The 13,482-nt window shown below is 35.3% G+C and overlaps 1 protein-coding gene across 1 annotated transcript in view; it reads right to left on the reverse strand.

Annotated features, from left to right (window-relative positions):
- LOC111871261 (RIMS-binding protein 2) overlaps positions 1 to 13,482 on the reverse strand; it is a 103,179-nt gene that overhangs the window by 59,802 nt on the left and 29,895 nt on the right. Inside the window, exons 7-10 of the mRNA XM_033754175.1 lie at positions 10,918 to 11,232; positions 8,347 to 8,491; positions 1,982 to 2,084; positions 589 to 778 (exon numbers count right to left, since the gene is read on the reverse strand). Of these exons, the coding sequence (XP_033610066.1) occupies positions 589 to 778; positions 1,982 to 2,084; positions 8,347 to 8,491; positions 10,918 to 11,232 (753 nt within the window). The remainder of the gene's footprint in view (positions 1 to 588; positions 779 to 1,981; positions 2,085 to 8,346; positions 8,492 to 10,917; positions 11,233 to 13,482) is intronic.

A 13,482-nucleotide genomic window follows, 5' to 3' on the forward strand; every position in this document is an offset into this window, starting at 1 on the left:
TGGCGAAAACCCTTATTCAGTAGTCAGAAAACATGTTTTTCTTGTAAAGTGACATTGTCACCAGTCCAGTCCTAAGTTAAATGTACTAACTACATTGTAAATATGAACCTGAAGGTGTAAAAAAACTGATTATCCATTTTTATGGGTTCCCAACTCTATTTAATAAGACATGTGGGCAGATTCCTTGAATTTCTTGCAGGTGGCATTTGGTCCAATCTGCAAGACCTTCACTTCTTTCCAATATTCTGTGGCATTCGTACATATGTTGGCCTAATTTTGATTTTTCAAGCAGACCTTGGGTCAGGTTATATTTGTGCTCTTTAATGCATACTTCTAAAGGTCTGCTTCTTTCACCGATTTAACATCTGCCACAGTCACAAGGGATATTGTACATACAATCCTTCATCTGCTGGGCATCTCTGACAGATCCAGTTTTCAACAATGTCCCATACAGTGTGTGTTTTAAACTAAACATGTAAAATACTTATAGGTAGTTAGTCAATGTTAGTTTAGTAAAGGAGAAATATATGGCCAAGATATAGAAACTTGTTGTACTGTCAAAAGTGTAGTAATATCTTTGCAACTAACCCATCAAGGCAAGAGCTTCTTGGGCTAGATCATGAGCTATATTGGTGGATCCGCTGTCATCACCATCTCGAAGGCCCTGTACTACTGCTTGATGAAACTCAAGTAAGTCTTCGCCAACTAATTTTTGTATAAAATTAGATGGCACCAAACCACGTCTTCCATCTAAAAGTTCGCCATCAAAGAAACCATCCTTCATGAAAAAGAGAAGAACAGAAAAAGGAACATACTGGATTACAATCAACAACGTATTTTAAAAAATAAATTAGTTCACTCTTCATATCCTCCCATTCATATGCATACTGCTATATCCACAGTTACACGGTCATCATAGACTTTATGCCTAGTCTACTAATAAGGCCTTTCACATGAGGTTATTGACCACAATTTTTTAAGAAATTTTTGTTTCCAATAAGCATTTAATGTCACATTCATTCAAACCTTCTTGACTTAATGACTCTAACGTTTGGTAAAGAATATGTAACATGATGTTGCTCATATGATTTGTCTCCAGTCTTACATAAATTATGGTTCAGTAAAGTGAAAGAAGTTGATAACTTAGATATAAACAGTTTCTTAAACAGGCAAAAAAATTAAATATATGTACACACATCCTTAGTGGGATCCACATTTAATGTTCCTCCATTTCAGACTTTCCTGCAATTATGTTAAATTTCAACAATCCCAAGTCAATAGTCTCAGCGTTTAAATTACCTCAGTCCAATATCTTTCTCAATTTAATGCTCAAATCCACTAATCCCCCCCCCCAAAATCCTACATAGGGGTCTAAATGCATTTGCACCTGTAAAACTGAGATACTGCTTTCATGACTAAATTCTGATTATCTAGTAAATATTGGCTACAATATATGTGACTGATGTAAGTGACGCGTGAAGAAGAGGAGTGCTCTGCAAATAACCTCTAATTAATCATTCTCTATGAGCCAAAATAAATATTACAGAAAAAGAGGAACATGAACGATTTTGTGTTTACTGAACAAAGAACTGGATGATGCCCTACCCCATTCCTCCCTACTTGAAGTTCAATACATATTATTTATTTTTCTTGCTATGTACTTAATAACACAATATTTCAGACTACACTGTGTCGAATGATAGGATGATCAGTGAATAATGAATTGGAAAGGATGTGAAAGCAAACAGTCATCCATAATTTAAAGTATTAACCCAAAATTTTCCTGGATGGAATGAGGAAAACCACAAAAACCTCAGAGAGAATAGCGAGTCCGTGGTCCAAGATTTGAACCTGGGGCTTCACAAAACTGCAAACCTTGTTCAATACATGTCATACACACTGCAAATAACTTCCTATTTCATGGCAATTACAATAACTGTAAGATTGTAAATGAAAATGAATGAAACACACACTAGTTTACCTCATCCATGTTGCCCCAGACAAGGAGGTAGTCACCTGCATTTATGGCCAGTTCAGCCTCTGGATTTTCATTAGGTGACTGCTGGAATGGGTCATATGAATACCTAGAAAATGAAATCTGGAATTTAGATCTAACAATTAAGGATACTGTCTGGAAGTCAAGCAAACTGAGCTTCAAATACCTTACTTCCAGTATTCAAAGCTAAGCTCTTCCCAAGGCAGGTATGGACATCTTATATTTTTAGTTAGACCTGTCCAGATCTTTGTCAGCATAATATAGCTCTCAATTTCTTAACTAGAATTAATCATCATTATTAAATACTACATGTTTAAATTAACTAACAAGGATATGCTGCAAAAAAACCGATGTTCATATATGATATAGATTTTGTGGAATCAGAATCTCGATCACCACGTTAAAAGTTCGCAAATTTGAGCACAATGTTACTGAATAATTTTATGTAAAGTGGCATCCCTGACTGGCCAATATGAATCCTTTCATATTTGCACATCACTAAGATGTGTATAAGCTGCTATTTTCTCTTAAAAACAATAAGTTATCAGTTAAATTCACTCGATCATTAATCAAAACTAATTTCGTCTATCTTCAGGCCATTTAAACACATGAGTATGCATAATGCCCCATTTTTACTTCTGTCATCTGAAAGGTAATAGTGGATTAACATGAGTTACTGCTACAAATTATTACTAACTAGAGAACAGTATGTTGCTACCAATGGAAAATTAAACGTTTTAGAACAGAAATTATATTTGTCATGGGATATCTAGATATCATGGGATTTCTAGAGAAAGAAATTCCTTGCTTAAGAAAAATGATATAACTCAGAATGGATTTAGTTGAGAGATTAAATAGAAATTTGTTTCAATAAACAATGCTTTAGCTCATGCATATTTAAGCAATAACATGTTGCTATTCCAAAACAACTTCTGAGCACTGGCTCACCAATTAAGGAGATGTGTGGAAATAGTATGTCTGTAATTGATTCTTCATACTGCACTAATTAAGCAATTTTATGCACAAATAAATAACGACAATCATTCCAGAGCTGTTCTTAAAAATCTTGATGGACAGGTTAAAACTCACCTAACCACAGCCTCTACAGGTTGTGAAGACGGAGAAAGGAATTTCAGAGTTGAGTTTGAAGGTATACTTTGTACATTCTTGTATATTCAGTAGTACTATCAAGGTGACTACTGATACTAAACATACAACACAATAGACCATACTATTCTGTTACTGATAGTAATTAACAGGAGAAATGTATGGAGAGCACTTAAATGTGTTACGTGATCTTCATGGACATGGGAGTACAAGCAGTCTTAAGTACCATGGTTGGAGCAAGTGGCCATTTGAATTTGCCTGGTTACAGATTGTAGCTATTGCACATAATCTTAATGGACTGGTCCAGATGGACAACTGTAAACCTATTTTAGAAAGAAACACCTTCCAAATCTATATAAACTATTTCACATTCAATGATACATAGAGATACTAACCATGCTTTACTATCCACTTCAAAATTTTATCAGTATTTACGTAAAATAAATAATAAGCTGAAAAGGAAAACAATATAAACTTTGTGACCTACCACAGATCTATACTTAATGCAATGCAGCACAACAGATTCATGTTAACACTCAACGATAAGTTACTAATATAATCCATAACAGCATAATCTCATAGTTTTCAGAATTCTTGTTAAAAAAACTGAAATCAAGATAATTTCAGCTTTTGAATGAGTGTGTATATACCTCCTTAGGTGCTTCTATTCACTCAGAAAATAAATAATTGGAAAACACAGAATTCCATTCTACTGTCCTGACTGGTAAATACTTCTAATCTTTTTCTTCAATTGTTTTTATACATAGACCTGCACATATGCACAAGGTCTTTCAAAGTCCTATGGCCAAACTTTAGGAGGTCACTGGGGTGATAACTTTGAGCATAAATCTAAAGAAATTGTTGCTCATTGATTCACCATCTTCGTCATTTTCGGACATTTCGCCATTTTGGGGGGAAAATTAAATAATTATCTATAGATATGTACATTTGATTATTTACATTTAACATATTTATTTATTAATTTTAATTACAATTACTTACATTTAATCAAAAGCAAAGATGCCGAATTCATGTCAACAGCACATGTTTGCTATAGCACACTGTGCAGAATGAATCCACTAACACTTGTTCAGTTGCATAAGAAATGGGGTTCTTTCAGAGTGAAGGTTGGTATACACTGCATGAGGAGTAGTTGTTATCGTTTTCATTGTAACATGTACAAGGGGTACAGTCAAAGGACAATATGTTTTGTCTCCACCTCTGTCAATGACTTCTACATAAAACTGTAGATGAACCTGACCTTTTGTGCCATGCAATGGACTCTCAAGGCAACATTCACAAGGAGTGGAGTATGGAGTTCCCACAGGCTAAATAAATATGAACTGGAGAATCGTCATATGACACCCTTCATTTCAACAAAACTGTGGCATCAACATTTGGTCTATAATTATAGATGCCTGCCTAACTTAACTATTTGGAATAGTGGAACAAGTTTGTGGAATCCAATATGCTGACTTCCTCAAATTATTATATCCCATTTTACTGGAGGATGTTTCCTTGAATGTTCAAGAGCATGTGGTTTTAGAACAATGGCACTCCTTCCCTCTTTCTATGCCAAGTATGTTAGTGATTGAACAACATTTTTCTGGATATATGGATTGACCATGAGGATAAAACTGGCTGACCACAAAGTTCTCCTGATTTGAATAAACTTGTTTTTCCTTTTTGTGGGCATGTATCCAACAGTGCATTTTGCTATGAAAGAACAAGTTCAAGAAAACTTGATCAACGACATCCTAACAGTCATGACAGACATAGTGGCCAACCTAGTCAACTGGTTCATATTAGAGACTCCATTTGATTTTGCTATTAAGCAAAACTTGTTTTTCCTTTTTGTGGGCATGTATCCAACAGTGCATTTTGCTATGAAAGAACAAGTTCAAGAAAACTTGATCAACGACATCCTAACAGTCATGACAGACATAGTGGCCAACCTAGTCAACTGGTTCATATTAGAGACTCCATTTGATTTTGCTATTAAGCATGCATGCAAGTTGCAGTAGAAATTTACTTGCCAGGAAAATTGCGATTCATTATAACCTAAGCTGCTGCTTTCATAAACCAGAGTACATGAACTAGTTACACTATTTTTTACTGGTCTGTCCCCTTCCTACACACCATAGTAGCAGTGTTCAAATGTGGCCTCCAAATACTGTTATAAGTACAGCAAACAGCCGCTCAATCAAATTACACAGAGGCAGAAAAATCACCTTATTTTCATGCTTTTTTTAATTTGAATTTTATATTCTAAAGATCAGTTAATTAAGTTACCTGCCCACTTGAAAACTTTCATGACTATGCATACAAATTATCTACTTCATTTAACATTATAAAATTCCAATTTTACACTTCATAGCAAACACTGAAGACTTATTCTGAATATAAACATACAAAAAGGAAAGCTGGGAAAAAGCTGAGTAAATGAGATATGTGTGAACATGAAAATTATATTCAGTATCCAGAATCATATTTGTTAAAGGAAGACAATTTCCACATACAGTACTTCATTTTTTGAAACCTATGGGAACCTTCAGATCTTGGAGAGACTGCAATGAAATGAACATATTAAGTTTGAAAAGATCTGGAAAAATAAATTTTAAGGGTGGTGTAACCTGACTACAAATATAGGACTTCAAGAGCATGCAGTTAGTTGTTTCTGAAAAATATTTTATAGAGCTTAATATCTTCGGTCATTCAGGATTCTCATCTATTTGATTCATTCCTCTAATATGATCACATAGTTATAAATAGTAAAAGGAATATAACACAATTTTCTATTACTGGCTCTATCAGTGAAGAATGAAACAAGCAAATATACTGTGATATTATGTGAACTATGCGCTGCAAACTACAGTGAGTCACAAGGAGAATATTCCTACATACTGATATTCATCCATGTTTACTTCTAATATATGAAATATGTGAACTAATTCTCGGTATCATGTTAAAAAAGGAGATTTATGAATACAATTTTATCTTAATATTCCTATAAGCTTGATAGAGTAATAGTGAATTTGCCACTTGTCAGATTCACACTTTTCCTGATATTTATAATGCACACATCTCAGAACTTATAAATAAAAGTGGTGGTTGATAGTATGATTTTGCAGAGCATATGCATATTACATAACACTCTCATAAATGAAGTAAACAATCTGCATCGGTGTAGTTTTACTGAATACTTGGCATGCTTTGATCAGTCAAAGCAAGGAAGGAGATTCGCATTATAAAGACTGGTGCATAATTTCACGGTTATTAATTTTGGATCAACTTCTGACAAGCATTATGATATTATTAAGAAACTGTCATTAGCTTCAGCAAATTCAAGCAAGTCAGCAGTCACAGAAAAGCAGTTTCCTTTTTGCTCCAGTGGCAGCAGTCACAAAATAATCTCGTCTGTAAAGGCTTCATTCTCAGATCTTCAGCAACAATGGCATGACATGAACCATAAGAAATTCTCTTCATCCATTACATTGCCATTTTGCACTAAAACTTGCACGTTTGCTACCAGTTCATCATTTCTACTAACTGAAAATGAATCAGGAAACTCATCACTTTTAATGGTGCATTTACTGTATTCTTCACTAAAATGATAAAAAAACTAAAAGCACTGCGTAGCGTAGTTGGTTGAGGCACTATGCTACAAGCTGGAAGGTCATGGGTTCAAGTCCCGATGAGGTCATTGGATTTTTTCAATTTACCTAATCTTTCCAGCCGCATTATGGCCCTGGGGTCGACTCAGCCTCTAACAGAAATGAGTACCAGGAATATTCCTGGGGGTACCTTTACTTACTTTTTACTTTACTGCTGAGCTCATTGTGGCATCTCGAAAAGCTATTTTTACCAACTGATATACAGTGTAATTCAAAACAAAAGAGAAACTTTAAAAAACAGAAATTAAACTTCCCATATAACATTCATGTGACATTTGAAGATGGATAGAAAAGCTCTTGAAGTTCCTCACACACTTAATATGAGGACCACAATTCAAATGGCAGGCATAAATCCAATACTATTCCAGTTCTTCCCAGACCTTTATAAGTATGATTCTGGTAACTGGTAAAACTGCTTAAGTGATCTTATGCTTTAGATCCAGTGAGAGTGCTGGTACAGACACAACATTCTTCACATAAATCTAAAAGAAAAAGTTGATGGTGTCAGATCTTGCAACCTGGTGGGTCAGGAGCACCATATTTCAACTTCTTTGGTTCCAGTCCAATCCATCAATGTGGAAGCATGGACATAAGGAGAAGTGTTACCTTGGTAGAAAATGAAATCAATAGAATCTTCATGAAGCTAAGGTATAAGCCAGTAAGTCAGTATGTTAAGATAAATATTTCCTACAATCATATTTTCAGCAAAGGATGTAAATACTGTAGTGTGTAGGCCCATTACTGAGTAACGACCCTAAAACAGACAACAAAACAACATATGCTGCTAGGCAACAGATGCTTAATAAGCAAGTATACCAGCCATGACTGAGTAACACCTTTGCAACCAAATGTATTCTCACAGAAATGGTTGGAGTACAAAAATAAACAACATTTTCTTTGTGTTCCATGCCAAGAAGTTAGTGAGTTGTAAGGGACACTGTGAAGAGAAGACTTAGTCGGTGCAGTTGAGAACAGAAGCTGAAGAATCTCAATTGTTAAGATCTGTTACAGGGAAACGACTTGTGACAGCAGACTGTAAAGGCTTTGTAGCAATTTGTAAAGTATGGAGATTAGTGATGGCACTATAATTAAGTGTAATCAAAAGTATCTGAAAGTGTTTACTTCATTTTGAATGACACTGTATTTTATGTTTACCACATATAATTCAATGGTATCATATACTAACATTAATATATTAAAATTTCAGATACCATCTCTCCTTCCAAATTTCTAGCAAGATTTCGTACAACTGCATATTGTCCTGTATTCTTGAATATCATTAAATTAACAGAAGACAATTGCATTCTGACTTTAAACACTTACCATGAGCAATTGCAGCAATGGAGTGAGCTGCAAACATGCCTGAACTTGCAGTCATATATCAAAACCTGTTAATCTCAGCCATACCTTTTTACATTGCAATTAATCTGAGATAGTGAATGTCTCAATTTTTTGTTGTATGTCATACATATAGTAATACTTTGTTAACAGAATTTTGGGTGAACTTTATAACTGTGTAAATTATAAATGTTTTTAATTCCTGTAATATATGAGATTATGCAGGTATACCTGGCTATGTAGACATAGCAACGACCCTTGCCTGGGACATCCAACATGTCCACCTTGTTCTCTGCAGCACCCGTCTGTTGTAACTGATCAGCTGGAAATGTTGTAAACATGCCTGGGATATTTCCATTTAGGAAATTATTCCTTGCTGTTGGAAAAGACAGGTGAGCAGTAGTTACAAAAATTGTAGACATTAATAATGTATTTTAATAAAAACAATCCTCTCTGATTAAATTAATATTTTTCTGTCCTATCTGACTGGTACCATGTGACATCTGCCACTAGCATTCTCCTTATTGTGTGTATTCACAAATATTGTATACGTATCTAGCTACTGTTTGAGAATATTGATCAATAATTACAATTTCTATGTTATTACCTAGCTATATTTCGAACTAAGCAATGACGTTTGCGTTGTCACGCTTGCTTGACTGTGGGCAGNCATACGTATCTAGCTACTGTTTGAGAATATTGATCAATAATTATAATTTCTATGTTATTACCTAGCTATATTTCGAACTAAGCCTACCATATTAACTCCAGCATTTAATCAAACATTTATGGCAAAAATGCATATTTAGTAACCAAGTAAAGTGCTCGATTGTCCTTCAAGCTTATCATAACAAACCTATGAAATGAATTTAACATATACTTATAATGACCAGATATTTCAAGACCAATTCTGGTATCAGGATCCTAGGATATCTGTACTAAGAATGTGTGCATGAATCAGAATGTAAATTGTTAGCACAGCTGTCATAAATCTAAGTTCCATGTAGCATACTGTACATGGATTCACTTATTTTGCTGGAAGTGTTTAATTCAGATACTGTTTCAGTCTGGCTGCAACTTAAAATAACAAAAATGGGCATAATAGCTCTGCTATGTCTGTCTATTTAAATGTAACACCTTGAGAGTTCCTGAGCATATTTTCATGAAATTTTATATTGGTAAGTTTTATTAAATCTGTAAATATATTCCAATTTTATTTTAGTCACATAACAATTATAGCCATTTCACGAGAACACCACCATGCACTGCGGCGTGGTCTCAAGTATTAACTAGCCATGTAATATGCTAAACATTTATCAGAGTGAAAAAGTTTTGAATATATGTTTGACATAAAAGTGAAACAATGTTTCATGCTGAATATACTTCTCCTGCAAGTCTTACAGTATTCGGGACAATTAATGAAAAGTCAGCAAATATACCAGAATTGTTCAGCCATACATATGTTTACTAGCTGCTTAGAGTTCCACCAAAATACATGATGTGGGTTTTATTCCCCAGCACAGCCATGTTTAGAAATAACCAAGAACTCATCTAGGATGTCAAGCATTATGGATGTCTTGAGAAGCAACAGTGGGTACAAAAATACAAAATAATCAGTCTGGTTAGGTGAAACCACCGAGCAAAACTATAACAAAAATCTTTAACAAACCTGTAGTTCTGCTGATATAAAATTTCAATTCTTCAATGAATCAGACATGACACAAAATATTTACCCATTCAAATATGTATTCTGAATATATAATCAATGACAACCCACTAAAGCAGGGAATTCAGTACAACATGTAGCTGTCCTGGGTACCATAAACTGTCATTTAAATTTGTCCTTTTGTATTATGTATGACTAAGTCCACAGAGGAGGGACTTTCTTGAAAAGGAGATAGTCACTTACCTTGTCAAGAAATGCCCTGCTTTTATGCAGACCCACCGGGAGTCTGTTTAATCCACATATACAGGGTGTCCCAGGAGGAATGTGCCAAACTTCGGGAGGGTGTTCCTTATGTTAAAGTATGCCGATATAACCCAAAACACCTATGTCCAAAGTTGAACGGTTACGGAGATAATGGCCCGAGAAAAGTNATGTATTTTAGTATTATCCTTAAACTTAAACCTGGGTCTCTCAAGTGGTCCCTTCCCTTTAAGTTTTTTAATTAAAATATTCTGTATGCATTCCTCATTTCCCCAACTGACCTGAATGTCATGTTCCATCTCATTCCCCTCGATCTGACATTCTGGTATCTGGTGAACCGTAATACTTGCAAAACTCATTATGTAATCTGATCCATTCTCCTCCAGTTCTGGTCCAGTATTCTCCTCAGCACTTTGTTCTCAAAGACTCTCTTATGATTTTCCCACAGGATGAGAGACTAAGCTTCATATCCATACATAACAAGTATAACTATGGTTTTGTTTTTTTTATTTCAGGTTTTTAGATAACAGCTGAGAAGATGGTAGATTTACCCACAAAATACTTATGCCAGGAAACAAATAGAAGTCTAGTTTGACCATACGGTATTAATTTCTTAAGTGGAGATTCTCAAACAAACAAACAAACTTGCTTGAGCTTTACATGTTACATGCAAACATGATCCTTCCAGTGCCCGGTAAAGTTATACAGTTAAAAGCATCCAACATGGAAACAATAATAATCCAAATGATCATCCATTTTTATTGTTGTCATACAGAAACATAAAATCAGATTAAATCAACTTCATTTAAAAACACCCAAACGAATCCTGATATAACACAGATTTGTCTTACTTTAAGAGGTACATGAGAACTCACTGTCCAGGTCATAGTGTGTGGTGAGAATGGCTGGCACTGTTGCAGGCAGTTGAGGCATGAGCCTATGTTGCAGCTGAGTTGACTGGTGAGGCACAAGCCCCTGAGGTACCAACCCTGCAGCCGTCTGCATTACGTACTGCGCTGGCTGCAGCTGCGCTTGTGGGACAAACTGTAACTGTGTAGTATGTCCCGTGGGAGGTGCAGGTAGCATGGGAAGGCTTGTAATGAAACCTATTGTTTCACCAGTGGCAACTGCAGTGGAAGGAGCACCCATTATTCCTCCAACAGCAGTCGTGGAAACATTTCCAGAGACACCTAAGAGACATGAGTAACCACATGAAAACTAAACAGAGAAGTACACAGAAACAGGATATCCAAAGATTATGGTACTATTACATTTATGAAACTTTTACATAAAAATTAATGTGACTTCGACAGAATGCTTAATAGAACATAAGGTACACTAAAATTAAAAGGAGTAAAGATAATGAAATACTTAAAATCATTGTAATTTTCATTTCATGCATCCTGTTGTGTTATAATATACAACTTCTTTATTACAACTGTCACAACACAACTAGCCTAGTTTTGGCTCTGATCTTGATATTAGTTGTGTTGTGACAGTTGTAATAAAGAAGTTGTAAAATCATTGTAATTAATGGAAATATTATCAGTCAAAGTTTTAGGAATATTTCATAACATAAATCCATCAGCAGTCAAAATTAATCACAATCAATTATGAACAAGTTTGAAGAAATATGTTAAAAAGGTCTATTAAAATTCATGTCTAATCCTTTTGGACCTGATGCCTAAGATACATGTGTCCAGTTTAACAAGAGAGAACAAAAGAATACTATAGGAATTTGTAAGGTAATCTTGTTTGTGTAACCTGTGGACATGAAAAACCAGTCTTGAAAATTACAAATGTAAAATGAACCAAAAATATTTTGACATACATCCCTTGTAAAACTCCTTCACTATTTATGATACTGTATACAGCTGCAGAACACATAAATTTGTTTTATTTTATTTGAAGTTTAAAAGTTCATACTGCTACTTTACAGCTGATGGGTCTAAAACAATTTATTTTATGTTTTCTGAAAGGCAGTGAGTATAGATAGGGTCTCCTGGTGCACATAAGGCCTATTCCAAACATTACACAGCATTTTCTGAAGATACCTGGAACCTAAATTTAAATATAATGACATACAGTTTGAGATACATGCAAATATTTCGACCCCAGGCTAACTCTTGAATCTAGAGAATGTGCAACAATATCATTTCACAATATGTCCAGTCAGAATGTAACACATGCTACTGTAACTGGCATATAAGTCAGAAGGTTGGTTTTGATGCACAGTAGCAAGGACTGTTACATGTTCTGTCCATAAGAAGCAGTATCAGTCAGTCTTAGATTTAGTGGGAGAAAACATCTGTACACATGCTATGTACTGTACATCATAAAGTAGGATATTAATTTGCAGTGGCTGGTAAAGTTGCGGTTATATTATTCTAATTTTTGAAGTGAAAGGCCAGCAAAGTAGGCACCCTGTCAAGAAAAAAGTTTTCAAGGTGCATGGGTATTTCAAGTGAGAAGCAGATATTGGCAGACCTCTTCATGATACTTCAAATGTAAATAGAAGAGAGAAGAGTCACATTATGTTGGACTTAGAAGAGTACACTGTATTTAAGAGTACAAGCTTATGGCATATAACACCGTGCAGTACGTTGAAAGTCAACTGATATTTTGGAGAAACGTATCGCTTCATCTTCAGGGTCCAATAAGTCGAAAAAATACCAGCATGAAAGCAGGTGACAAGCCAAGTAATTGACTGGTTAGAAATTTCAGAGTATATAGGAAGGAGGAACGAAATGGAAGAGTGGACCTTAGTTCCCATTGGTTCATCCGTGGGACAGAATGAAACCACTTGGCTCTCACATGATCACCGAGTGAACCAATAGGAAACAAGAACAGGAGTTTAGGATGGCCCTGAAAAAGGGAGATTTTGCTGGCCTAGGAAAAAGACAGGGGAACTTGTACAGATGTATTGGGTAGGCACCCAATGTGTAAGGGAGAGATATAAAGTAAGTCAGTCGCAGGCATGAGGCAAGGGGTGGGGAGCAGAGAAAGTGGAGGAACATCGGGACATCAGGGTGACACCCAGAAGAGGGCATAGTTTGTGTCCTGATAAGAGCAGTGTGCATGGCCCTGCAAAGAATCCAGATCTGCTTATTCAACCCTGAAAATGGAAGCGATATATTTCTCTGAAACATCAATTGACTTTATACATGGCGTTGTATGCCAGAAGTTGTTACTCTTCATAACCACAGCTGTGAGGACTTCAAATCCTATACAGTATACTATATTGTTTGTGAAGTGAAATTAATATTTAACACCATAGCAAGTATAAAGTAACAACTATGAGGTAAAGTTTTGGGAAAGAAGACTGTGACTGCCACGGACAAATTTGATCAGAGTGTGTTGTGACCTAAAGTGCTTCAGTTTTATGATAGAAGAGAATGTTCCACTGAAAAAAATAGTCACATATATATATATATATGAAT

This window comes from Cryptotermes secundus, unplaced genomic scaffold, assembly GCF_002891405.2.
Source record: "Cryptotermes secundus unplaced genomic scaffold, Csec_1.0 scaffold699, whole genome shotgun sequence".
In the NCBI taxonomy this organism is placed as follows: Eukaryota; Metazoa; Arthropoda; class Insecta; order Blattodea; family Kalotermitidae; genus Cryptotermes; species Cryptotermes secundus.